General features: G+C 42.9%; 1 protein-coding gene across 2 annotated transcripts; it reads right to left on the reverse strand.

Annotated features, from left to right (window-relative positions):
- Nucleotides 1-2,202: 2,202 nt before the first annotated feature.
- On the reverse strand, nt 2,203-22,868 carry PCLAF (PCNA clamp associated factor). Of its 2 annotated transcripts, none has more exons than XM_004056322.4 (3): nt 22,308-22,868; nt 21,940-22,020; nt 2,203-7,013 (listed from the first exon to the last, which is right to left on the reverse strand). In XM_004056322.4, exons 1-3 carry the CDS (start codon nt 22,351-22,353, stop codon nt 6,943-6,945), a joined length of 198 nt encoding a protein of 65 aa, XP_004056370.1. In that variant the 5' UTR covers nt 22,354-22,868; the 3' UTR covers nt 2,203-6,942. The 2 variants fall into 2 exon arrangements, with proteins under 2 accessions (XP_004056370.1, XP_063554688.1); XM_063698618.1 differs by lacking the exon at nt 2,203-7,013 and adding an exon at nt 17,719-17,885 and having other exon boundaries at nt 22,308-22,604.
- Nucleotides 22,869-25,118: the final 2,250 nt, after the last annotated feature.

Here is a 25,118-nt window from a genome sequence, read left to right on the forward strand (position 1 = left end):
CAACATGGAGAAACCCCATCTCTACCAAAAATACAAAAAAAAAAAAAAATTAGCCGGGCATGGTGGCAGATGCCTGTAATCCCAGCTACTTGGGAGGCTGAGGCAGGAGAATCGCTTGAACCCAGGAGGCGGAGGTTGCAGTGAGCCAAGATCGTGCCATTGCACTCCAGCCTGAGACAGAGCAAGACTCCGTCTCCAAGAAAAAAAAAAACAAAACCTGGCTGAAAGTGACAAGTGATAAACATGTCACCCTGACAAAACAGAGCTTGGTATTTCAATTGCCAAACAGGTTTAAATATCAAAAAACTTTGAAATAGTAAATAAAATGAGCTCAATGAACAACAATATATCTAAAACTATGATAGACTAGGATGTTTCAAAAAATTAAAACATGATTATGGTAAATAATAAATGTGTTCTATAGAAAGAAATGTTTTATTAAGAAAATCAATAGTTATGATTAAATGTGATAGCGTAAGCCAATGTAGAAATGCAAATTCCTATGCATCACTCATTTTACCCACTGCCTGAAGAAAATGATATATAAGCAGCATTTGTTTACATCCTCTCTTCCTACAGCTTTTTTTAAAAACTCCAGGCACTTTTGTATAGGTGTATGAATAACTGGCTTGACTCCTAATTCATCACATGTCCTCTATTCTATTATTTTCAACATACTCATTGCTTTGAGATCTCTAAAAATAGATAGTACAAACCCCACCTAAAATTAGGTATGTGAGTTTAACTACACTTTTGTAATTTTTGTGGGGAATCCATAGTCTCTCTCTTTTTTTTTTTTCTTTTTAGACAGGGTCTCACTCTGTCACCCAGGCTGGAGTGCAGTGGCACAATCTTGGCTCACTGCAGCCTTCACCTCGTAGGCTCAAGCGATCCTTCTACCTCAGCCTCCCAAATAGCTGGCACTACAGGCGTGCAGTGTGCGACCACACCCAGCTAATTTTTGTATTTTCTGTAGAGATGGGATCTCACTATGTTGCCCAGGCTGGTCTTGAACTCCTGAGCTTAAGCAATCCGCTTGCCTCAGCCTCCCAAAGTGCCGGGATTATAGCTGTGAACCACCACACCTGGCTAATTTTTGTATTTTTTGTAGAGAAGGGGGTCTCATTCTGTTGCCCAGGCTGGTCTTGAACTCTTGGAGGCTTCAGCCTCCAAAAGTGCTGGGATTACAGGTGTGAACTACCACACCCGGCCATGAATCCATATTCTTTTTTTTTTTTTTTGAGACGGAGTCTCGCTCTGTCGCCCAGGCTGGAGTGCAGTGGCGCGATGTGGGCTCACTGCAAGCTCCGCCTCCTGAGTTCACGCCATTCTCCTGCCTCAGCCTCCCGAGTAGTTGGGACTACAGGTGCCCACCACTACGCCCGGCTAATTTTTTGTATTTTTAGTAGAGATGGGGTTTCACCGTGTTAGCCAGGATGGTCTCGATCTCCTGACCTCGTGATCTGCCCGCCTCAGACTCCCAAAGTGCTGGGATTACAAGCGTAAGCCACCGCGCCCAGCCCATGAATCCATATTCTTAATATGAACTATAAGGCAGTGCTCTCAGATCTGGGCCAGATCTCAAATAGCCCTCATTAAGTCAGTACAGTACCTTCATCCTACAGATCAATATGGGACTTCCAAACTTTTCTCCCACTCTCTTGAGCTGTCTTCATTTTTTTTATTGCCCTTGGTAATCATTTAAAAACTTAACATATCTAATGTATATTGGGGAAACCCAATATGCTGTAACTCAATTATTAATATTTAAATACTACTACAGGAATTAATATTTAAATATTGTTAGAGTTACATTGGCATCTTCAAACATAAAATACCAGAACTAGGCCAGGCAGAGTGGCTCATGCCTGTAATCCCAACACTTTGGGAGGCCAAGGTGGGTGGATCACTTGAGGTCAGGAGTTTCAGACCAGCCTGTCCCTACTAAAAAAAAAAAAAAAAAAAAAAAAAATACAAAAAATTAGCCGGGTGTGGTGGTGGGTGCCTGTAATCCCAGCTACTTGGGAGGCTGAGGCAGGAGAACCTGGGAGGTGGAGGTTGCAGTGAGCCGAGATCACACCACTGAACTCCAGCCTGGGTGACAGTGCCAGACTCTGTCTCAAAAAATAAAAAATAAAATAAAATAAAATACCAAAACTACAGTCTAACAATTAATAAATGTGTGGAGTCAATAAGAAGAAATTTAGCCAAACTTATCATTTATGTGCCTAAGCAATATACAGTATAAAAGACATAGTCCCTTACACAAGGGACTCAGAGAAAGTCACTTAGGATACATATGACATAAACCATCAAATGTTAATGCTTAGAAAGCTTGAAGACATAACAGCCTTAGGAAGGCTAAAGATATAACAATTATCTAAATAATTGAAGGTTGTGGCCGGGCACAGTGGCTCATACCTGTAATCTCTCTCCCACTTTTATATGCTATTCTCAAAGGTAAAACAAACCATTATAACAATGATGGTTGAACCAAGGCTCAGTTGAACATTTTTTTTCTGAAAGTGAGTTAGCTTGAAGATTCTAAGTACAGTAGAATTTGTAAGCAGTGTACACATGAGAAAAGTGCATTTAGTTTAGGCTTTATATTCCATGTTTTTGTCTGTTGAGATGGGGTCTCCCTTTGTTGAGCAGGTTAGAGTGCAGTGATGTGATCATGACTCACTGCAGCCTCAACCACCTGGACTCAAGCAATTCTACCACCTCAGCCTACAAAGTAGCCGGGACCACAGATGTGTGCCACCATGCCCAGTTAATTTTTTGATTATTTGTAGAGATGAGGTCTATGTTGCCCAGGCTGGTCTCAAACTCCTGAGCTCAAGCGATCCTCCCGCCTCAGCCTCCAAAAGTGCTGGGAGTACAGGTGTGAGTCATTGCACCCAGGCAAAATTCTACTTTTTTTAGAATCTCATGGGAGAGATGAGGGGGAAAAATAATAAGCACCTGACATCTTTTAAATAAGTCTTTGAGCTCTCTTTATAATTTTCTCTTGAGTATTTGCTCTTCCTTTGTAAAACTATGGAAACACAAAATACATATGACACTCACAATGCTCTAGCATTCAAAAATTCCAGAGTAGTTTTAATCATTATCTGGTCAGGAGTAACACTAGCATTAATAATTTGAATAATGCATTAAAAGAAAAAAAACAAGCTGTGAGCAGTGGCTCATGCCTATAATCCCAACACTTTGGGAGGCTGAGGTGGGTGGATCACCTGAGGTCAGGAGTTCGAGACCAGCCTGACCAACATGAAAAAACCTCATCTCTACTAAAAATACAAAATTAGCCTGGCATGGTGGCACATGCCTGTAATCCCAGCTACTCAGGAGGCTGAAGCAGAAGGATCACTTGAACCTGGGAGGCAGAGGTTGCGGCGAGCCAACATCGCACCATTGCACTCCAGCCTGGGCAAAAAGAGCGAAACTCCATCTCAAAAAAAAAAAAAACAGACTAACTTTGTGAAGAAGGGTACAAAATTAAAACCTTGGTTTTGACTGGGCATGGTGGCTCACACCTTTAACCCCAGCAGTTTCGGAGGTTGAGGCAGGAGGATCGCTTGAGCCCAGGGGTTCAAGACCAGCTTGTGACAGAGCAAAACCACATATCTAAAAAAGAATTTAAAATTAGCTGAGCGTGGTGGCGCATGCCTTAGTCCCAGCTACTCAGGAGGCTGAGGCAGGAGGATCACTTGAGCAAGGGAGGTTGAGGCTGCAGTGAGCTGAGATCACACCACTGCACTCTGGCCTGGGCAATAGAGTAAGACCCTGCCTCAAAATCAATCAATCAATCAATCTTAGTTTAACTATCTTCTTAATGGGTAGATTTTACTTTTTAATTCAGCCTCAATGAAAAGAAGGGGTCTATACTTCCCTTCTGTTTAGAAAAGCTAAGTGGCCATGCTACATTTTGAAAATGCTTCGAAAAGGAAACATTATGTATAAATTTGCCTAATGGAAGTGAGACATCATCAAATATATACTTGAAATTTTTTTTTTTTTTGAGATGGAGTCCCACTCTGTGGCCCAGGCTGGAGTGCAGTGGCATGATCTCGGCTTACTACAACCTCCACCTCCCAGGTTCAAGTGATTCTCCTGCCTCAGCCTCCTGAGTAATTGGGACTACAAGCATGTACCACCCTGCCCAGCTAATTTTTGCATTTTTATTATTTATTTATTTTATTTATTTATTTTTTGAGATAGAGTCTCACTCTGTCACCCAGCCTGGAGTGCAGTGGTGTGATCTGGGCTCACTGCAACCTCTGCCTCCTGGGTTCAAGTGATTCTCCTGCCTCAGCCTCCCAAGTAGCTGGGATTATAGGTGCCCGCCATCACACCTGGCTAATTTTTGTATTTTTAGTAGAGACAGGGTTTCGTCATGTTGACCAGACTGGTCTTGAACCCCTGACCTCAGGTGATCTGCCCGCCTTGGCCTCCCAAAGTGCTAGGATTACAGGCGTGAGCCACCATGCCCAGTCTTTTTTTGCACTTTTAGTAGAGTCAGGGTTTCACCATGTTGGCCAGGCTGGTCTCGAACTCCTGACCTCAGGTGATTCACCTGCCTCGGCCTCCCAAAGTGCTGGGATTATAGGCGTGAGCCACTGCTCCCAGACTGAAGTTGAATTTAGGCATGTAATTGTTTCTAAAAAATTTGAATCTTGGCTGGCTGCAGTGACTCACACCTGTAATCCCAGCATTTTGGGAGGCCGAGGCGGGCAGATCACGAGGTCAGGAGATCAAGACCATCCTGGCTAACAGGGTGAAACCCCATCTCTACTAAAAATACAAAAACAATTAGCAGGGCATGGTGGCAGGCACCTGTAGTCCCAGCTACTAGGGAGGCTGAGGCAGGAGAATGGTGTGAACCCGGGAGGTGGAGCTTGCAGTGAGCCAAGATTGCGCCACTGCACTCCAGTCTGGGCAACAGAGTGAGACTGTCTCAAAAAAAAAAAAAAAAATTCCCAGCACTTTGGGAGGCCCAGTCAGGCGGATCACCTGAGGTCAGGAGTTGGGAGTTGGAGACCAACCTAGTCAACATGGTGAAACCCTGCCTCTACTAAAAATGCAAAAATTAGCCGGGCATGGTGGCGAGCACCTGTAGTCCCAGCTACTCCGGAGTCTGAGTTAGGAGAATCGCTTGAACCTGGGAGGCAGAAGTTGTTGTGAGCCAAGGTCAAGCCACTGCACTCTGGCCTGGGTGACAGAGCGAGACTCCATCTAAAAAAGAAAAGAAAAGAAAAATAGCAAATGAAGTGTCAGACCCATTAAAACTTGACTTTAAGATATTTTGTTTAAACTACTCCTTAAAAATAAACCTAATTATCAAATAAGTACTTGGGATTTTAGAAACTCAGCTCCCAATTCAATAACATACTGTTTAATAATATCCACCTCTAAAAGACAAAGCAAAAAATATAATCTACAATCATTCGGACTCAAACAGTTTGGAAGGTGTTAAAATCAGGTCAATGCTCTGATTTGTATTTGGAAAGAATAAAATAGGACATAATTTTAGGAAGCACACAAATGGATAGTGTATTGTAAAAATAAGTATGCATTTATTACAAACGTATTTCAGAAAAATATGCCTACTAAAATATGATTACTTTTGACAACAGCCTGCTGCAAAAAGGGTGATGAGGAATATTATACCCACTTCTTCAATTATACCTCTGGTTATGTTGAAAAATGTCATAGTAGCTCTTAGGAGTTTTGCCATGCCTATGGGTTTATGGCATGATTTGCCTTTCATGTTATATTGACTTCCAACTTTAAAATTATATTTTATGATAGTGAATAAAATGCAAATCCTAGGAAAATTTCTTTTAAGAGATGGGATCTGGTTCTACTGTGCGTGCCACCATGCCAGGCTAATTTTTTATTATTGTTCATATATAAATATATATTTTTTTCTTTTCTTTCTTTTTTTTTTTTTAAGACATTGTCTCACTCTGTTGTTCAGGCTGGAGTGCAGTGGCACAATCTCGGCTCACTGCAACCTCCACCTCCCAGGTTCAAGCGATTTCTCCTGCCTCAGCCTCCTGAGTAGCTGGGATTACAGGCATGTGCCACCATGCCTGGCTCATTTTTTCATTTTTAGTAGTGACAGTTTCACCATGCTGGCCAGGCTGGTCTTGAACTCCTATCTCAGGTGATCCACCTGCCTTGGCCTCCCAAAGTGCTGGGATTACAGGTGTGAGCCACTGCACTCAGCCTTTTTAAAAATTTTTTCAGAGATAGGGTTTCGCTATGTTGCCTGGGCTGGTCTCCAACTCCTGGACTCAAGCAAACCTCCCTCCTCAGCCTCCTGAGAAGCCACTGTGCCCACCATGATTCTATCCTAGTATTTTATCTTTTTTCTTATTGTTGTTGTAGAGGCATTATCAACCGTTTAAACCCTCAAGACCAAATTATCTTTACATTTTTTTAAAGAGAAGATATCCATCCAAGGTTTTCCAACATTGCGTATTTGTCCTCCTTGCCAAAAAAAGGTTAGAATAAGTAATGTTTAATTAATACTGAATTTTTTAATGTGCAAAAATCTAACTCTGCTTTTTAAAGCAAGTAGAAGGAGTGACAATATGGCACCATTCCAATAATCAAACACCAATAAAAATGGCAGCAGTACAACAATCTAAGCAAATCTCAAATACAACAAACTTGTAATTAGAACACAATGCAATGACTTGATTTTAGCAAGAACTAGACACTTAATTTGGTAAAAGAAACCAAACAATGCATTATATTGAATACTAAGCTAAGTTACCATAATTAGTCTTACAAATTCTCAAATTTCACAACTACTTTTGAACATCTAAATTTAAACCTAAATTTTTTAATTAAATGCCTGTTCAACAAAGCTAATTGGAACAAACACATTTATGTAAATTTACATTCTAGAATACCAGGGTAAACAAGGAGACGTTATTCAAAGATGAATGAGAAAGTTCTATTCTTTTTCACCATTTGTGTGATCAGGTTGCAAAGGACATGCTCTGTGAAAAGAAGAGAGAACGTCAATAGCCATCCAAGTATCAACTGTTTGAAAAAAATAGTTACAAACCTATATAAATCAGGAACATTAATTAACAGTGCAGTAGATGTGGTCTAATGACTAGAAATGAAAGAAAATTAAACTTCATTAATTAACAAACACCTACAAATTTCAAGTATTAATGCAACAAAATTTTTAACAATGTATTTGCCTGTTAATTTGCAGAATCAGTGTTTCTCCTTTAGACTACGTTGTCATTTTTATTAAAAAAAGAATCTATTTATATAGCATATTATTTCAACATGTTATTAAATGGATTGATAAACAATATAATCCTTCAGCAAGAACTTTGTGGTAACAAAAAGTAAAAAAACTAACCAATCCACTTTAGCAGAGAAAACATATAGCAAGTTGTCCTTTGACTATATATACTCTTTTGAACCATGTGATTACATTAACTAATTAGGAAAAACCCCAAATTGGCCAGACACAGCGACTTACACTCATAATCCCAGCACTTTGGGAGGATGAGGCAGGAGGATTGCTTGAGCCCAAGAGTTTGAGACCAACCTGGGCAACTTAGTGACACCCCATCTCTACAAAAAATAAAAAATCAGGCCGGGGTCGGTGGATCACGCCTGTAATCCCAGCACTTTGGGAGGCCAAGGTGGGTGGAACATATGAGGTCAGGAATTCGAGACCAGCCTAGCCAACATGGTGAAAACCCATCTCTACTAAAAATACAAAAATAGCCGGGCAGTGGTGGTGTGTGCCTGTAATCCCAGCTACTTGGGAGGCTGAGGCAGGAGAATCGCTTGAGCATGGTGGGTGGAGGTTGAAGTGAGCTGAGACTGTGCCATTGCACTCCAGCCTGGGGGACAGAGAGCCTGTCTAAAAAAAAAAAATAAATTAGTTGGTCATGGTGGCACATCCCTATAGTTTCAGCGACTCAGGAGGCCTGAGGCAGGAGGATCACTTCAAGGTTGCAGTCAGCCATGATTGATTGTGCCACAGCACTCCAGCCTGGGAAACAGAGCAGGTCTCTGTGTCAATAAAACAAAAAAAGAAGAAGAAAAAAGAAAAAACCCAAAATTGTTAGCATAGAACAGTTGTAGCTTTTGAAAAATAATTTACATTATCCCAAAGTCAGGCAGGGCCCTGTGGCTCATGCCTCTAATCTCAGCACTTCGGGAGGCCGAGGCGGGTGGATCACCTGAGGTCAGAAGTTCGAGACCAGCCTGGCCAACATGGTGAAACCCATCTCTACTAAAAATACAAAAATTAGCTGGGCATGGTAGCAGGTGCCTGTAATCCCAGCTACTTGGGAGGCTCAGCCAGGAGAATTGCTTGAACCTAGGAGGCAGAGGTTGCCGTGAGCCAAAACTGAATGATTGCACTCCAGCCTGGGCAACAAGAGCAAAACTCCGTCTCAAAAAAACCCAAAAAAAAAAAAACAAAAAACAAAGTCATTTTGTACCCATTATAGTTTTTTTTTTGAGACGGGGTCTCGCTCTGTCGCCAGGCTGGAGTGCAGTGGTGCGATCTCAGCTCACTGCAACCTCTGCCTCCCGGGTTCAAGCGATTCTCCTGCCTTAGCCTCCCGAGTAGCTGGGATTACAGGCATACGCCACCATGCCCACCTAATTTTTTTGTATTTTTAGTAGAGACGGTGTTTCACCATGTTGGCAAGGATGGTCTTGATCTCTTAACTTCATAATCCGCCTGCCTTGGCCTCTCAAAGTACTGGGATTACAGGCATGAGCCACCGTGCCCAGCCTCATTACACTTTTTATGGAGGAAAAGTCAATTCAAAACTTAATCAAAAACTACTTTTTTTTTTTTTTGGTTTATTAGAGCTGACAAAGATTTGTAAGATCTACTCTAAAATTCTTGGTTTTCAAATTAGATCCAGCAATCCTTGATGGGCAGAACCAGGTAGTGAAAGAAGGAAGTGAAAATGAAGGCACTCAGATTTGGTATAAGATTATCGTTGGCCCGGCGCGGTGGCTCACGCCTGTAATCCCAGCACTTTGGGAGGCCAAGGCAGGTGGATCATCTGAGGTCAGGAGTTCGAGACCAGTCTAGCCAACATAATGAAACCCTGCCTCTACTAAAAATACAAAAAAAATTAGCTGGGCATAGTGACGCGTGCCTGTAATCCCAGCTACTCAGGAGGCTGAGGCAGGAGAATCGCTTGAACCCAGGAGGTGGACTCCAGCCTGGGCAACAAGAGCAAAAACTCTGTCTCAAAAAAAAAAACAAAAACAAAATAAGATTATCATTAACTCAGTATTAGATAACAAAGATATCTTCATTGTATTTTCCTAGAAATTAAATCAAATTAACAAATGAACATTATCATAACCCAGACTTCCTTTGTGCAAGCGCCTGATTTACTTTAGGCATTATGACTCTGTTAAAGGTTTAAGTAGATAGTCTTCCTTGATTCTAACTCTTCCCCCACGCAACTGCTGGGAGTTTACCCTGCCTTTGGGAGAAAAATAAGGCCATGGGAATAACTATATTCCATAGAGAGTTTATATCATAAATCCTTCTAATAAACTCATTTATTATTTCAATAAAGGGGTAATTACAATCCTCCTAAACAATGGCAAATCTAAGAACCGGACCTAAAGAAATAATATAAACCTCTATTACCTAGGTTTATGTCACAGATTTTATAATACCATGGATTAAAGTTCTTTATGAGAATATATGTGTAATCTCTTTTCATATGGTGGGAAGGCTATAATATAGGTTTTATTCCTGTGATGATCAGTGTTATAGTCACATTTGGCTATATTGCCAAATATTTTATTTCCTTGATGTAAGTCACAGGTAATTCAAGAAGTCTGAAATATATTCTAAAGCTAGTCTTGACTATCAGCTTGTTCCTATTGGAAAAAAAACGAGGAAGAATGGTGCCAGACAATGACAGAGAACTAGAAGAAATTTATTGGATCAGGAAAGCAAGCCTATTAAAAAGCTTTATCCAAAATGTATCCCTCTGGGGCCAGGCATCATGGCTGAGGCCCGTAATCCCAACACTTTGGGAAGCTGAGGTGTTAGGATTGCTTGAGCCCAGGAGTTCAAGACCAGCCTAGGCAACATAGCGAGGCCTGGTCTCTACTAAAAATTTAAAATTAGCCAGGAGCAATGGCATGCATCTATAGTCCCAGCTACTCAGGAGGCTGAAGTGGGAAAATTGCTTGAGTACAAGAGGTCAAGGCTACAGCGAGCTATGATCTCACCACTGCACTCCAGCCTGAGTAACAAAGCAAAATCCTGTCTCTTTAAAAAAAAAAAAAAAATCCTGTCTCTAAAAAAAAAAGGGTATCCCTTTGGTTGATTTTTATGGAAACCAGAAATCATGATAGTGATATAACAACAAAGCCTAAGATTTAATTGCTGCTAATCTCACAACATGGATCATAGACACTCAATTACTGTTTACTAAATGAGCTTATGAACAGCACTGAATAATTTCTTTTTTTTTGAGATGGAGTCTCACTTTGTTGCCCAGGCTGGAGTGCAGTGATCTCGGCTCACTGCAACCTCTGCCTCCCAGGTTCAAGTGATTCTCCTATCTCAGCCTCCCCAGTAGCTGAGATCACATGCATGTGCCACCATACCTGGCTAATTTTTGTAATGAATAATTCTTAATATTTTATATGCTTTCATATGTCAAATACGTTGTTTTAATTACTCTTCCAGCCATCTATTTTTATCTAGTTTGTGTTCAATGAAAATCCATTCCAAACACAATGTACAATCCAAAACAGATGTAACAGATATAGAATGTACAAATAAGAAGCAAAAGGGACTGTTCAGTCACACATACCATAGGTCAAGATCTGTTCGATCTGCTTGTTCCCACGCAGGTTTCTAAAGATGGCAAATATTGCCTTAAGACTTATTAAAGCTACTATGGCCATATGGGATACAGGAACAACTAAGCATCAGTGTGTGACCATGTGAACCAAAGATTTCATGGAGTGTCCTTTTTTTTTTTTTTTTTAATAGAAACACAATCTGGCTCTGTCACCCAGGCTGGAGTTCAGTGGCACAATCATAACTCACTGCAGCCTCGAATGCCTGGGCTCAAGCGACTCCCACCTTAACCTCCAGAGTAGTCAGGACTACAGGTGTGCGCCACCATGCCCACCTAATTTTTTTTTTTTTTTTTTTTTTTTTGTAGAGACATGGTCTCATTATGTTGCCCAAGCTGGTCTCAAACTCCTGGGCTCAAGCAATCCTCCCCCTTCAGTCTCCCAAAGTGCTGGGCATGCCTGGCCTCATGGAGTACATATTTCTTTTTTTTTTTTTTCAGACGGATTATCGCTCTGTTGCCCAGGCTGGAGTGCAATGGCATGATCTCGGCTCACTGCAACCTCCGCCTCCCAAGTTCAAGTGATTCTCCTGCCTCAGCCTCTGGAGTAGCAGGGATTATGGGCACCTGCCACCAAGCCCAGCTAATTTTTGTATTTTTAGTAGAGACGGGGGTTTCGCCATGTTGGCCAGGCTGGTCTCGAACTCCTGACCTTGGGTGATCCACCTGCCTTGGACTTTCAAAATGTTGGGATTACAGGCACAAGCCACCGCACCCAGGCTGGAGTGTCTATTTCTAAAAAGGCTTCTATACATCAAGGCAGTTGTAAAAGTTTTACTTACCAGAATCAAGTCCACTTTTGCTTAGGCCCAGGCTCTATCTAAAAATATTGACTAATTATAGAAAGTGTCCCTAATGTAGCTACTCAGACTCATAAAGTTGTTGTTTTTTGTTTTTGTTTTTGTTTTTTAAGTATTTACAGAAAGAGCACAAAAGCATTGTGAATTTAATGCAGACAAATTTCTGGTCTTCACTTTGCAAATACAGAACCAGATTTGTTATTTTGCTTATTTTGCTTATTTCATGTTCTTTTTTTTTTTTTTTTTTTTTTTTGAGACGGAGTCTCGCGCTGTCGCCCAGGCTGGAGTGCAGTAGCGCAATCTCGGCTCACTGCAAGCTCCGCCTCCCGAGTTCACGCTATTCTCCTGCCTCAGCCTCCCGAGTAGCTGGGACTCCAGGTGCCTGCCACCATGCCCGGCTAATTTTTTGTATTTTTAGTAGAGACAGGGTTTCACTGTGTTAGCCAGGATGGTCTTGATCTCCTGACCTCGTGATCCGCCCACCTCGGCCTCCCAAAGTGCTGGGATTACAGGCGTGAGCCACTGCACTTGACTTTTTTTTTTTTTGAGACGAAGTCTCACTCTGTTGCCCAGGCTAGGCTAGAGTGCAGTAGCGCGATCTCGGCTCACTGCAACCTCTGCCTCCCGAGTTCAAGTGATTGTCCTGCTTCAGCCACCTGAGTAGCTGGGATTACAGGCACTCACCACCACGCCCAGTTAATATTTGTATTTTTAGTACAGATGGGGTTTCACCATTTTGGCCAGGTTAGTCTCAAACTCCTGACCTCAGGTGATCCGCCCGCCTAGGCCTCCCAAAGTACTGGGATTACAGGCATGAGCCGCCGTGCCCAGCCCACCGCTTAATTTCAAGATTAATCAAATATGACTTCAAAACAGATCAATTTTTTTTGAGACAGAGTCTCGCTCTGTCACCCAGGCTGGAGTGCAGTGGCGCAATCTTGGCTCACTCCACCTCCTGGGTTCAAGTGATTCTCCTGCCTCAGCCTCCTGAGTAGCTGGCATTACAGGTGTGTGCCACCACACCCAGCTAATTTTTGTATTTTTAGTAGAGACCGAGTTTCACCATGTTCGCCAGGATGGTTTCGAACTCCTGGCCTCTAGTGATCCACCCACCTTGGCCTCCCAAAGTGCTGGGATTACAGGCATTAGCCACCGCACCTGGCCCAGATCAACTTTTTTAACCCACCTCCTGCACAAAAAATGGTCAATTTTTAAGTTGTAAAAATTATTCAACATGTACAAAGTCACCTCTTAATTTCAAGATTAATCAAATACGCCTTCAAAGGAGATCAACTTTTAACCCACCTCCTGCACACAAAAAAATCAGTTTTTAAGTTGTGAAAATTATTTGACATATACAAAGATAAAAAGGCAGTATTCTAAAATTACTTGAAGTCAATGCACTTCTAATTTTTGGAATCCAGTTAAGTATGGTAACTAAATCTGGCATTCTTGTTGAATTGGAATGGGTGATAGGAAATGCCTACTATTTCACTTTTAAGTGTATATGCAAGAATTAGTCATGCTTGGATTTGGAGTAAATTCCAGTCTATCATTGCTCTGGCACACTTCAATTACCACATAGAAAGTAAAATGCAGGGCTGGGTGCGATGGCTCACGCCTGTAATCCCAGCACTTTGGGAGGCCGAGGCGGGTGGATCACAAGGTCAGGAGATCAAGACCATCCTGGCTAACACGGTGAAACCCCGTCTCTACTAAAAATACAAAAAATTAGCCAGGCGTGGCAGTGTGCGCCTGTAGTCCCAGCTGCTGGGGAGGCTGAGGCGGGAGAATGGCATGAACCCGGGAGGCGGAGCTTGCAGTGAGCCGAGATAGCGCCACTGCACCCCAGCCTGGGCGACAGAGCGAGACTCCATCTCAAAAAAAAAAAAAAAAAAAAAAGAAAGTCAGATGCAATGGCAAATCAAATCCAAAGCCCTAAAGAGTTAAGTGCCCTTGGCCAGGCGCAGTGGCTCATGCCTGTAATACCAGCACTTTGGGAGGCCGAGGCGGGCGGATCACGAGGTCAGGAGATCAAGACCATCCTGGCCAACATGGTGAAATCCCATCTCTACTAAAAATACAAAAATTAGCTGGGTGTGGTGGCACGTGCCTGTAATCCCAGCTACTCAAGAAAGGCACAAAAATCGCTTGAACCCAGGAGGCGAAGGTTGCAGTGAGCCAAGATAGCACCACTGCACGCCAGCCTGGGCAACAGAGTGAGACTCCTTCTCAAAACAAACAAACAAAAGAAACAGAGTTAAGTGCCCAAGAGAAGAGTGAAAACTTAGCAATGTAAATCTAGAGCATATCAGCATTAAATTAGGATGGCTGAAACAATACATAGAATATTTACAGTAACATCTGGTAGTTTCTTCCAATGCACATATATAATAAATAGAATCATGGAAGCTTTTTCTATTACCTAATCATTTTACAGCCTTGTAGATTTAACAAACTAAAATGAAAACTGAATCTCCATTCCATAGCTTGCTAAGTAATTTTTGATGTTCTCTTTCTCCTCCGTCTTATACATGAAACTCCAACAGATTTAATATTGGCATTTATCATCTAGTCAAATCCTTCAGATGCTCTTTAAACCAGTCCAGTTTGAGACTCTCAAGCGTTTCTCTGTTAATAAGGAGTGAAATTAGTAGATTTGATGAAGACCTGGTTTTTTTCCTTGCCACATTGAACTTCTAGGCACCATTTGGATTCGGTTTTAGTGTATGGGTTGGAGAACTGTAGCTGTTTCTTGACCTGCCTCTTAATGGTAGAGATGTAGAAGGGCAAGCAAGACCACAAGGAGACCGGCTGTAGGCTGTAGGGCACTGTCGGAGGGCTTTGTGGTTTCGGCTGCAGTAGCTTCCGGCATACTGGTTAAAGGAACAAATGAAGAAACCTGCACGGGTAGGAGCAGCGCCAGAAGTAGCAGACCCAGAATGAGCATCGCCACCATCCCCTTACCCATTTGGATCAGTGTGCCATGTGTCCAGCTTGCTGCTCAGTGTGCTGGAGGATGGGTGGCTCCTGGCTGGTGCAGGGGAGATAGCAAGTAGGGTCTTATATTCAAGGGGCATCATAATGGCAGTGACATCACTCCCTTTCCTCCTACATCCAGGCAAGTACTTTGTTTCGAAACAAAACATTTAAGTTGCTTAGAAAGCCTGGACCTTATTAATTACAAATCTATAAAAAGGCAGGTTTTGAATCTTTTTTTCCCAAGTGGCGTGATTTTTCCCTTGGTTTCTTTTTTTCTGTCCCATATGACCTTCAGAAATTTTTCTTGATTCTTAAAAGTGATGCAAATTTTTTGTTAAAAGTTGTTAGCACAGAGTATGAGAAGAGGTTTTTACCCAGAGATAAGTATTATTGATATTTGGTATATTTTCATATAGTACATATACATGTATTTACACAGTAAAGATTGTACTTTTGTATCCAGAATTTTGGGTTAACAATTATTGTGAGCATTTTCCTGTCATTAAAAATGTAAAAGGTATGGTTTAATTAACTTCTTAAAAAGTTTGTGGCCGGGTGTGGTTGCACTCGCCTGTAATCCCAGCACTTTGGGAGGCCGAGGCGGGCAGATCATGAGGTCAGATTGAGACAATCCTGGCTAACACGGTGAAATCCCATCTCTACCAAAAATACAACAAAATTAGCTGGGCGTGGTGGCGGGCGCCTGTAGTCCCAAGCTACTTGGGAGGGTGAGGGAGGAGACTGGTGTGAACCCGGGAGGTGGAGGTTGCAGTGAGCCGAGATTGCACCACTGCACTCCAGCCTGGACAACAGAGCGAAACTCCGTCTCAAAAAAAAAAAAAAAAAAAAGTTTGCACACTGGCCAGGTGTGGCAGCTTATGCCTGTAATCCTAGCACAGTGGGAGGCCAAGGCAAGTGGATTACTTGAGCTCCGGAGTTCGAGACCAGCCTAGGCAACGTGGCGAAACCTCATCTCTACCAAAAACACAAAAAATTAGCTGAATTCCATGGCACATGCCTGTAATTCCAGCTACTTGGAAGGCTGAGGTGGGAGAATCAATCGAACCCAGGAGGCAGAGGTTGAAGTGAGCGAAGATTGGGCCACTGCATTACAGCCTGGGTGACAGAGTGAGACCCCCATATCAAAAAAAAAAAAAAAGGAAGAAAGAAAGAATAAAAGGAAAAAAGGAATGAGATATTCATGAAATACAACGGATGAAACTTGGAAACTTTTTTTTAAAGGTTGCACACCAAGTTTGGTGTGTGTAGTTTTATCCCTACTTTTTGTTTTTCACTATTCTTACGTACTTACAGAGAAGTTGTAAAGACAATACACCATGGTATTAGTCCTAGTTGGTTCTAGGTGATGGGGATTTCTATATTTTCCAACTTTTCCATATTGGTCATATTTTTATTTTTATTTTACTTGATTTTTTTTGAGATGGAGTCTCGCTCTGTCCTCCAGGCTGGAGTGCAGTGGTGTGATCTCAGCTCACTGCAACCAACACCTTTCAGGTTCAAGCAATTCTCCTGCTTCAGCCTCCCGAGGAGCTGAGATTACAGGCACGTGCCACCACGCCCGGCTAATTTTTTGTATTTTTAGTAGAGACGGGGTTTCACCATGTTGCAGGATGGTCTCGATCTCTTGATCTTGTGATCTGCCTGCCTTGGACTCTCAAAGTGCTGGGATTACAGAGGTGAGCCACTGTGCCCGGCCTATTTTTGAGACAGGTCCTCACTCTGCCACCCATGCTGGAGTACAGTGGCCGGATCTCGGCTCACTGCAACCTTCATCTCCCAGGGTCAAGCAATTCTCCCACCTCAGCCTCCCTAGTGGCTGGGATTATAGGCGGCGCCGCCACCCTTTTGGTAGAGAAGGGGTTTCACCATGTTGCCCAGACTGGTCTGGAACTCCTGAGCTCAAGCGATCTGCCCACTGTAGCCTCCCAAAGTGCTACGATTACAGGCATGAGCCACCGCACACAGCCTGGTTATATATTTCTTGTGGAAGTTGAACTGGTAGTTTTTTAAGGGACAGGATTAATGGAATTCAAGTTATATAAGCCAACAAGGAAATTGCCTTGTAAGAAAAGCCTAAAGGAAAAAGACAGTAAGAATTAAAGACTCAATACACTAAGTTCATGGTTAATGACATAGCACTTATGTGAATGGGAACTGATCCTCTTTGAGAGATTGGGAAGAGTAAAAAGAATACTTTTTACTAATGTTTGAAATTTGCTGGCTGGATGCAGTGGCTCACGCCTGTAATCCCAGTACTTTGGGAGGCTAAGGTGGGTAGATCACAAAGTCAAGAGTTCAAGACCAGCCTGGCCAACAAGGCGAAACCCTGTCTCTACTAAAAATACAAAAATTAGCTGGGCGTGGTGGCGTGTGCCTGTAATCCCAGCTACTTGGGAGGCTGAGGCAGGAAAATTGCTTGAACCTGGGAGGCGGAGGTTGCAGTGAGCTGAGATAGCGCCACTGCCCTCTAGCCTGGGCAACACAGCAAGACTCTGTCTCAGGAAAAAAAAAAAGAAAAGAAATTTGGGAGTGAGTTATAATAAGAAATTAGAAGAAGTTTTTAAAAACTTTTTTTGCATTTTCTTATGAGCTTGAAGAGAAACTTGACTCAGTATCCTATTTGTCCTTTATTTTCAAGATATTTTCTTTATTAATTAATTAATTAATTTTTTATTTGAGACGGAGTCTCACTCTGTCCCCCAGACTGGAGTGCAGTGGCGTGAAAATAAGATACATGTGTAGTACATGCAAGTTTGTTATATAGGTATATGTGTGCATGGTGGTTTGCTGCACCAAGCAATTCTTTTCTTTGAGCCTCCCAAATAGCTAGGACAACAGGTGTGCACCAGCACGCCCAGCTAATTTTGTATTTTTAGTAGAGACAGGGTTCCACCATGTTGGACAGGCTGGTTTTGAACTCCTGGCCTCAAGTGATCCTCCCGCCTCGGCCTCCCAAAGTGCTGGGATTACAGGCGTGAGATAAATATTTTCTTTATATTCCAGAATATAAAAACTTACTTTCTCTTTGCTTTTCCTAAGCCACTGCTTCCTGCCTCTTCAGGAATCTGATTCTCTTTTTCAGAATCTTTAGGGGACAACCTAAAGAATTCTCCAATTCCTTTTTGCCACTTGGGAGTTGGGCGCACGCAAACGGGATTCCCTCCTGCATATTTATTTTCAGCTGTAAAATATAAACAGATGGAACTAGATAAGTGCTAATAATACAATCTCTATTCCTTAAACAACTTAATTCCTTCTTTAACATCAAATTCTCAAAGGTATTAAATAATCTTTATTTAAGATATACAACTTAAAGAATTAGAAAATGTGACACAATAAAGCTGTATTCCACCAATAAACTCAGTGTGATGGTTATCTTAGCAATAACAGTAGCAACAGAATTTTTACAACTGAAAAATATTTTTATATTTTGTCCACAAGCAGAGCTATTTAAATACTCTTGCCGGGTGCAGTGGCTCACGCCTGTAATCCCAGCACTTTGGGAGGCTGAGGAGGGTGGATCACAAGGTCAGGAGTTCGAGACCAACCTGGACAACATGGTGAAACCCCCATCTCTACTAAAAATACAAAAATTAGCTGGGTGTGGCGGCACGTGCCTGTATTCCCAGCTACTTGGGAGGCTGAGGCAGGAGAATCACTTGAACCAGCGAGTCGGAGGTTGCAGTGAGCCAAGATTGCACCGCCACTGCACACTCCAGTCTGGCAACAGAGCGAGACTCTGTCTCCAAAAAAAAAAAAAATATATATATATATATATATATATACTTGTATGTACTGACATACTGAAGTTTGACACTCTTTTTCCTAACATAAGATAGGACCATGTAGTATAAAGTGCCAACATTTTACTTACTAAGGTCATTTAGTTAAAGCACATATAAGAGGCAATGTGAAAGTCTCCACAAAAGTAGATTCCATTTTTCAAAGCACCTGGCTCCTTTTCAGTTCATAAGAGAAGTCCAATTCCTGGTGTTTTTTTGTTTGTTTTTGTTTTTTGTTTTTTTTTCCAGAGTCTAGCTCTGTCACCCAGGCTGGAGTGCAGTGGTGCAATCTTGGCTTACTGTAACCTCTGCCTCCCGGATTCAAGTGATTCTCCTGCCTCAGCCTCCCGAGTAGCAGGGATTACAGGCGCCCGCCACCACGCCCAACTAATTTTTGTTTTGTTTTTGTTTTTTTGGGGGGGAGACAGAGTCTCACTCTGTCACCCAGGCTGCAGTACAGTGGCACGATCTTGGCTCACTGCAAGCTCCGCCTCCCGGGTTCATGCCATTCTCCTGCCTCAGCCTCCCTAGCAGTTGGGACTACAGGCGCCTGCCACCACACCTGGCTAATTTTTTGTACTTTTAGTAGAGACAGGGTTTCACCATGCTAGGATGGTCTCGATCTCCTGACCTCGTGATCCGCCCGCCTTGGCCTCCCAAAGTGCTGGGATTACAAGTGTGAGCCACCCTGCCTGGCCAATTCCTGGTTATTTTTCAACAGTAATATAAGGAGAAATTGAGGAAAAATTATTGCCTTTTTATAAAGTAATGACCAGGAACAAATTATTCAGTTACTGCAAATCTTTTGCTTTAAGCTAAAACATTTGCTTTAACAACTCTAGTTGTTAAAGAATGCTTACAAAAGTTGTTTCCATATAGACTCTGAAGTTATATTGTTTGTACTTATTTATTTACATTTATAAAAATAGCAATGGGGTTTTGCCACGTTGTCCAGGCTGGTCTCAAACTCCTGGCTGAGGCAACCGTCCCGCCTTCGCCTCCAAAAGAAGGAATGGCATATAAAAGATAGTGATCTTTTGGTTCACAATTTTCCCAAAGGAAACTTACAGGAATGCTTTTACTGCTAGAAAACATACAGCAGCAGCTGGGCGCAGTGGCTCACGCCTGTAATCCCAGCACTTTGTGAGGCCGAGGCAGTTGGATCATGAGGTCAGGCATTCGAGAACAGCCTGGCCAACATGGTGAAACCGTGTCTCCACTAAAGATACAAAATGTAGCCAGGCATGGTGGCGCATGCCTGTAATCCCAGCTACTTAGGAGGCTGAGGCAGGAGAATTGCTTGAACCCGGGAGGCGGAGGTTGCAGTGAGCCGAGTTCATGCCACTGCACTCCAGCCTGGGTGACAGAGCAAGACTCTGTCTCAGGAAAAAAAAAAACAAAACATATAGCAGCAACAGGTTCAAACCCAACTCCACTGATTTAGCTGTGTGACCTTTATCAAGTTATATAACCAGAGATTAAATTTCCTTATCTTTAAAATAAGGATATTACCCATTTCATACAACCAATTATTTGGATTAAAAATAGAGATTTTTAAAATGCCTTAAAGGATGCATTTATTCAACATATATTCAGTAAGGGCCTATTTAGTTGGCTCTGGTGATTCAACAGTGGACCAGACGATGAGATGCGGCTCTAATGAAATTTCATCAGGCCAGGCATGGTGGCTCACGTCTGTAATCCCAGCACTTTGGTAGGCTGAGGCAGGAGGATTGCTTCAGCCCAGGAGTTCGAGACCAGCCTGGGCAATGTGATGAAACCCCATCTCTACAAAAAACACAAAAATTAGGCGGGCGTGTGGTGGCATGTGCCTACAGTCCCAGCTACTTGGGAAGAGCCTGAAGTGGGAGGATCATTTGAACCCTGGGGTCAAGTCTGCAGTAAGCTGTGATTGCACCACTGCACTCAAGCCTGGGCAACAGAGTGAGACCCTGTCTCAAAAAAAAAAAAAGAAAAAAGAAAAGAAAAAGAAACTTAGTCTAGTGGTACAGGGTATAAGTTACACTAAAAAAATTCATCAACTTCTATTTCCTTTTATCTGAAGAGATAGAAATAGTAAATGTTTTCTAATGAAATGTTTCAAATAGGGAGAAATTTGAATTGACTTAAAAACCCATGAAGTCCTAAACAGTGTTCACCTTTATGTTCTTAATTAAATCTTGTAGCGTTAATCTCCCTGTCTGCCAAATTTCCTACTGAAAGGAATGAGGCACCAGATGGCAGGGCATTTTCTCATCTACTCCACGCACAGAAGGAGCAGCGTGAAGCTATTTCCCTTGCCGGGTTTCACTCCTACTCTCCCAAAGACAGTATTAGGAGCTGCAAAGTTGGAGAAAACCCACAGACATCATACTCAAACAAACAAACAAACAAACAAACAAACAAACAAAAAAGAGTAAGGAAGAAAGGAAAAACAAGCAAACAAAAACAAAAACATTTTTATTAAAGTTTAGTAGACATTGCAATGAGCACTCAGCACTGTTAACGATTGTTCAAACCCTTAATCTAATAAGGGGGCTTTTAAATAGCCTCTAACAATATTTAAATAGCCTCTGTTATTATTAAGAAAAATAATAGCTGGGCGTGGTGGGTCACATCTGTGTTCCCATCACTTTGGGAAGCTGAGGCAGGCGGATCATGAGGTCAGGAGTTTGAGATCAGTCTGGCCAACATAGTGAAACCCCATCTCTACTAAAAATACAAAAAAATTAGCTGGGTGTGGTGGCGTGCACCTGTAATCCCAGCTACTCAGGAGGCAAAGGCAGGAGAATCGTGTGAACCCGAGAGGCGGAGGTTGCAGTGAACCAAGATCACACCATTGCACTGCAGCCTGGGCAACAGTGCAAGACTCTGTCTCAAAAAAAGAAAGAGAAAGAAAAAGGAAAATACTAAACAAAAAACAGAAATTGATAGGCTGGCTGTGGTGGCTCATGCCTGTAATCCCAGTAGGAGGACTGTTTGAGCCCAGGAGTTTGAGACCAGCTTAGGCAACATAGTGAGACCCCCATCTCTACAAAAAATAGAAAAAAAAGCCCAGCGTGGTGGCATGTACCTGTAGCCCCAGCTACTTTGGAGGCTGAGGTGGGAGGATTGCTTAAGCCCCGTAAGTGGAGGATGTAGTGACCAGTGATTGCACCACTGCACTCCAACCTGAGCGACAAAGAGAGGCCCTGTCTAAAAAAAGAAAAGAAAAGAAAAATAGGCTTGAAGATAAGCTGTGTCGGTCCTTAACTCCAAGGCTTGAAATTCCCTTCCATGAGGCCTCCCCCCCCACCTCTACCCTAGCCGGCCAAAAGGCCCAGCCTCTCTTATTATATCACAGGGCAAGGAAGAAATTCGGGCGTGAGTACCTCAAGAAAAAGAAATTCATGGCAAGCCAGGGGCTTGCAGGTGCCAGGACTGATCCCCTAACTTTAGGAGGGCTCTTCTTACCTTTCCTCGATGAAACTGATGTCGAATTAGTGGCAGAGGTGGAAGAACCAAGCACCTTCCTGGGGGCTCTAGCAGCCACCACTGTGAAGAGAGGCAAAAGAGGGCGTTCAGAAGGGGCAGGAGGGTTCCGACACCGAGTCCTGGACCCCAGCAGCTTGGAGAGGAGAGCCTGGCGATCCAGAACAGCAGGATAACCTTACCCTGCCCCTGCTACTTCCTCTTCTAGGTAAAGGGGCCGGGCGGCTACTCCCTGGCTAGCTAGATGAGTTTGGCGCACAGGGCCCAGGGGGACCTCTGGCGTCTGTCGCCCGCGGCCAGGCTGCCGGGAGGACCCCCCCGCCCTCCAGTACCACACTCGATCGCCTCACCTTTTCTGTAAGTGCCTGGAACACTGTCTGCTTTAGTCCGCACCATGTTCAAACAAGAAGAGAGGAGAGGAGAGAACGAACTGACTTCCCAGCCGAGGGTGTTTCACTGGACAAGGACCCGAAAACTATCCCGCCACAGTTTATATTGGTCTCTTTCCCGCGCGCTCCAAGGTCTCTCCCGAGCCACCGCTCCCATTGGTTCCGCGCCGTTCCCCCTGAACCAATTGCCAATGCCCAGTGGTGACAGCGGCGAGGCTTCTTGCAGCGCGAATCCGTCCATCAACACGCAAAGGCCTAGGATTCGTAGGCGCCCCAGGTGGGCGGTACCAGGACTCTCCAGGGGTACCCGACTAGTGGGTGCTAAGTTTCTGAACTACAGAAATGAGCCTGCTTAGAAAAGAAAACCTAGCAAAGACAGCGAATTACAAACGATCTTCAAAAGTTACTATAGCTTTAAGTCCATAATAATTGACTCCTGGAGGTGAAACCTGAAATTAAGCGGACTTTTTGATGCAAATCAAAATTAAAAGAACTTGAGAACTTTCCTTTAGTCCCCCAGGCATGAACTGTTTGTACAGCATCCATACTAAAACAATTCTATGGAATGGGGAAAAGGAAGCTAATACAACTTGTTTACAAGGGTTTTTTTAAATGTCTTTAGGATGATGTGAGACTAAACAAAAACTAGGGGGATTGTATATACATACACACATAAAAAGAAACTAATAAAACGTCTTCTTGAGAACTGAATGGTGTCAGAGCTCCCAAATAATCTGCCAAATCTGCCAGGAGCGGGGACTCACGGCTGTAATCCCAGCACTTTGAGAGGCCGAGGCGGGCAGATCGCTTGACCCCAGGAGTTCGAGACCAGCCTGACCAACATGGTGAAACCCGTCTCTACAAAAAATATACAAAAATTAGCCGGGTGCAGTGGCATGTTCCTGTAATCCCAACTACTCGGGAGGCTGAGGTGGGAGGATGGCTTGAGTTCAGGAGACGGGAGATTGCTTGTGCCTAGGAGGGAGAGGTTGCAGTGAGCCATAATCACACCATGCACTCCAGCCTGGGCGACAGAGCGAGATCCTGTCTCAAAAAAAAAAAAGAAAGAAAAGAAAAGAAAAGAAAGAAAAGAAAAGAAAAAAGAAAAGAAAGGCAAGGCAAGGCAAGGCAAGGAAATGAAATGAAACGAAACGAAAAGACCCTGCCAAATGTGGTAAGACCACATCGCTGTCACACAGTGAGCATAACTCTAGGATAAAGGGTCATAATTTTTTTCTACCTTTATGCTTACCTTCTAATTACTCACAACACCCCTGGGGAGTGATTTTCACTCTCTAAATACCATACACAAAACAGAATCGGTCAGGCATGGTGGCTCACACCTGTAATCCTAGCACTTTGGGAGGCCGAGGCGGGCAGACTGCCTGAGCTCAGGAGTTCGAGACCAGCCTGGGCAACATGGTGAAACCCAGTCTCTACTAAAATAAAAATAAAAATAAAAAATAAAAAATTAGCCGGGAGTGGCGGCGTGTGCCTGTAGTCCCAGCTACTCGGGAGGCTGAGGCAGGAGAATTCCTTGAACCCGGGAGGCGGAGGTTGCAGTGAGCCGAGATCACGCTACTGCACTCCAGCCTGGGCGACAGGGCGAGATGCCGTCTCTAAAAACAACAACAAAAAACAGGATCAGATGAACTTGCTTTGGGATGTATTCTGTTAAATGCTCACTTGAAAGGCTACCCTAGAAGTGTAAACGCAGCATTAATTCTCTCCAATGAATTGCTTGAACTTAAAATTAGGCTACTCAGTACTTTAACAGAATCAACAACTGCACTCTGTAACACAGATTTAAGGAATCTAGGCAACAGGTTAAATTAACACAATAATAGAAAATGTATTGGCAATTACCTGTAGTTTTGTCTTAACCTTGGCATCTAAGGTTACAGCCAAATCAACCGGAAAAATCCACAAGACCCAGGGCATTCCTTTGTTTTTTGTCCTCATGGCCCATCTCATTGCACAGTGTTCTTTTTTTGTTTGAGACGGAGTCTCACTTCTTCGCCCAGGTTGGAATGCAGTGGCGTGTTCTCGGCTCACTGCAATCTCCGCCTCCCGGGTTCAAGCAATTCTCCTGCCTCAGCCTCCCACGTAGCTGGGATTACAGACACGTGCCAAAACACTCGGCTAATTTTTGTATTTTCAGTAGAGACAGGGTTTCACCATGTTGGCCAGGCTGGTCTCAAACTCCTGACCTCAAGTGATCTGCCTGCCTCAGCCTCCCAAAGTGCTGGGATTACAAGTGTAAGCCACCACACCCGGCCAGCACAGTGGTTCTTAAATGCCATTATTTCCTTTTCAGTTTAAGTGGCTTCTACATAGGTCTGAATTACTTAATTTGAACTTATATTCCAGATTCCTGCAGAAAAAATAAGATAGTCTTTTCTCCTTGCCCACCTGCCAAGCAAGTTGCCAGAAAGAGTATCAAATATATATTTCCACCCGGGGCAGTCTACATATTACTATAGTTGTGTGTTTGTTTTTGTTTGCATGTTTGTCATTTTAAGACCAACGATGATAATGAAGAATGCATGTTAGAGAAAAGAAAAAAGTGCTGATGCCTAGTAAAAGTTCTTCACTGAAATGTTTGCTTTGCAGAAGCAATTAAACACAATTTTTATAATGAAATAAAACACAGAGAGTGGTGTGGAGTGAACCTGAAAATTTCAAAGGCCTAGGGCATTAAGAAAAGTTACAGTATGTATCAATACAATTTCTGCCTAAATTTATTTATTTTATTTATTAATTTTGAGACAG

The sequence above is a fragment of the Gorilla gorilla genome, chromosome 16 (assembly GCF_029281585.2).
Source record: "Gorilla gorilla gorilla isolate KB3781 chromosome 16, NHGRI_mGorGor1-v2.1_pri, whole genome shotgun sequence".
In the NCBI taxonomy this organism is placed as follows: Eukaryota; Metazoa; Chordata; class Mammalia; order Primates; family Hominidae; genus Gorilla; species Gorilla gorilla.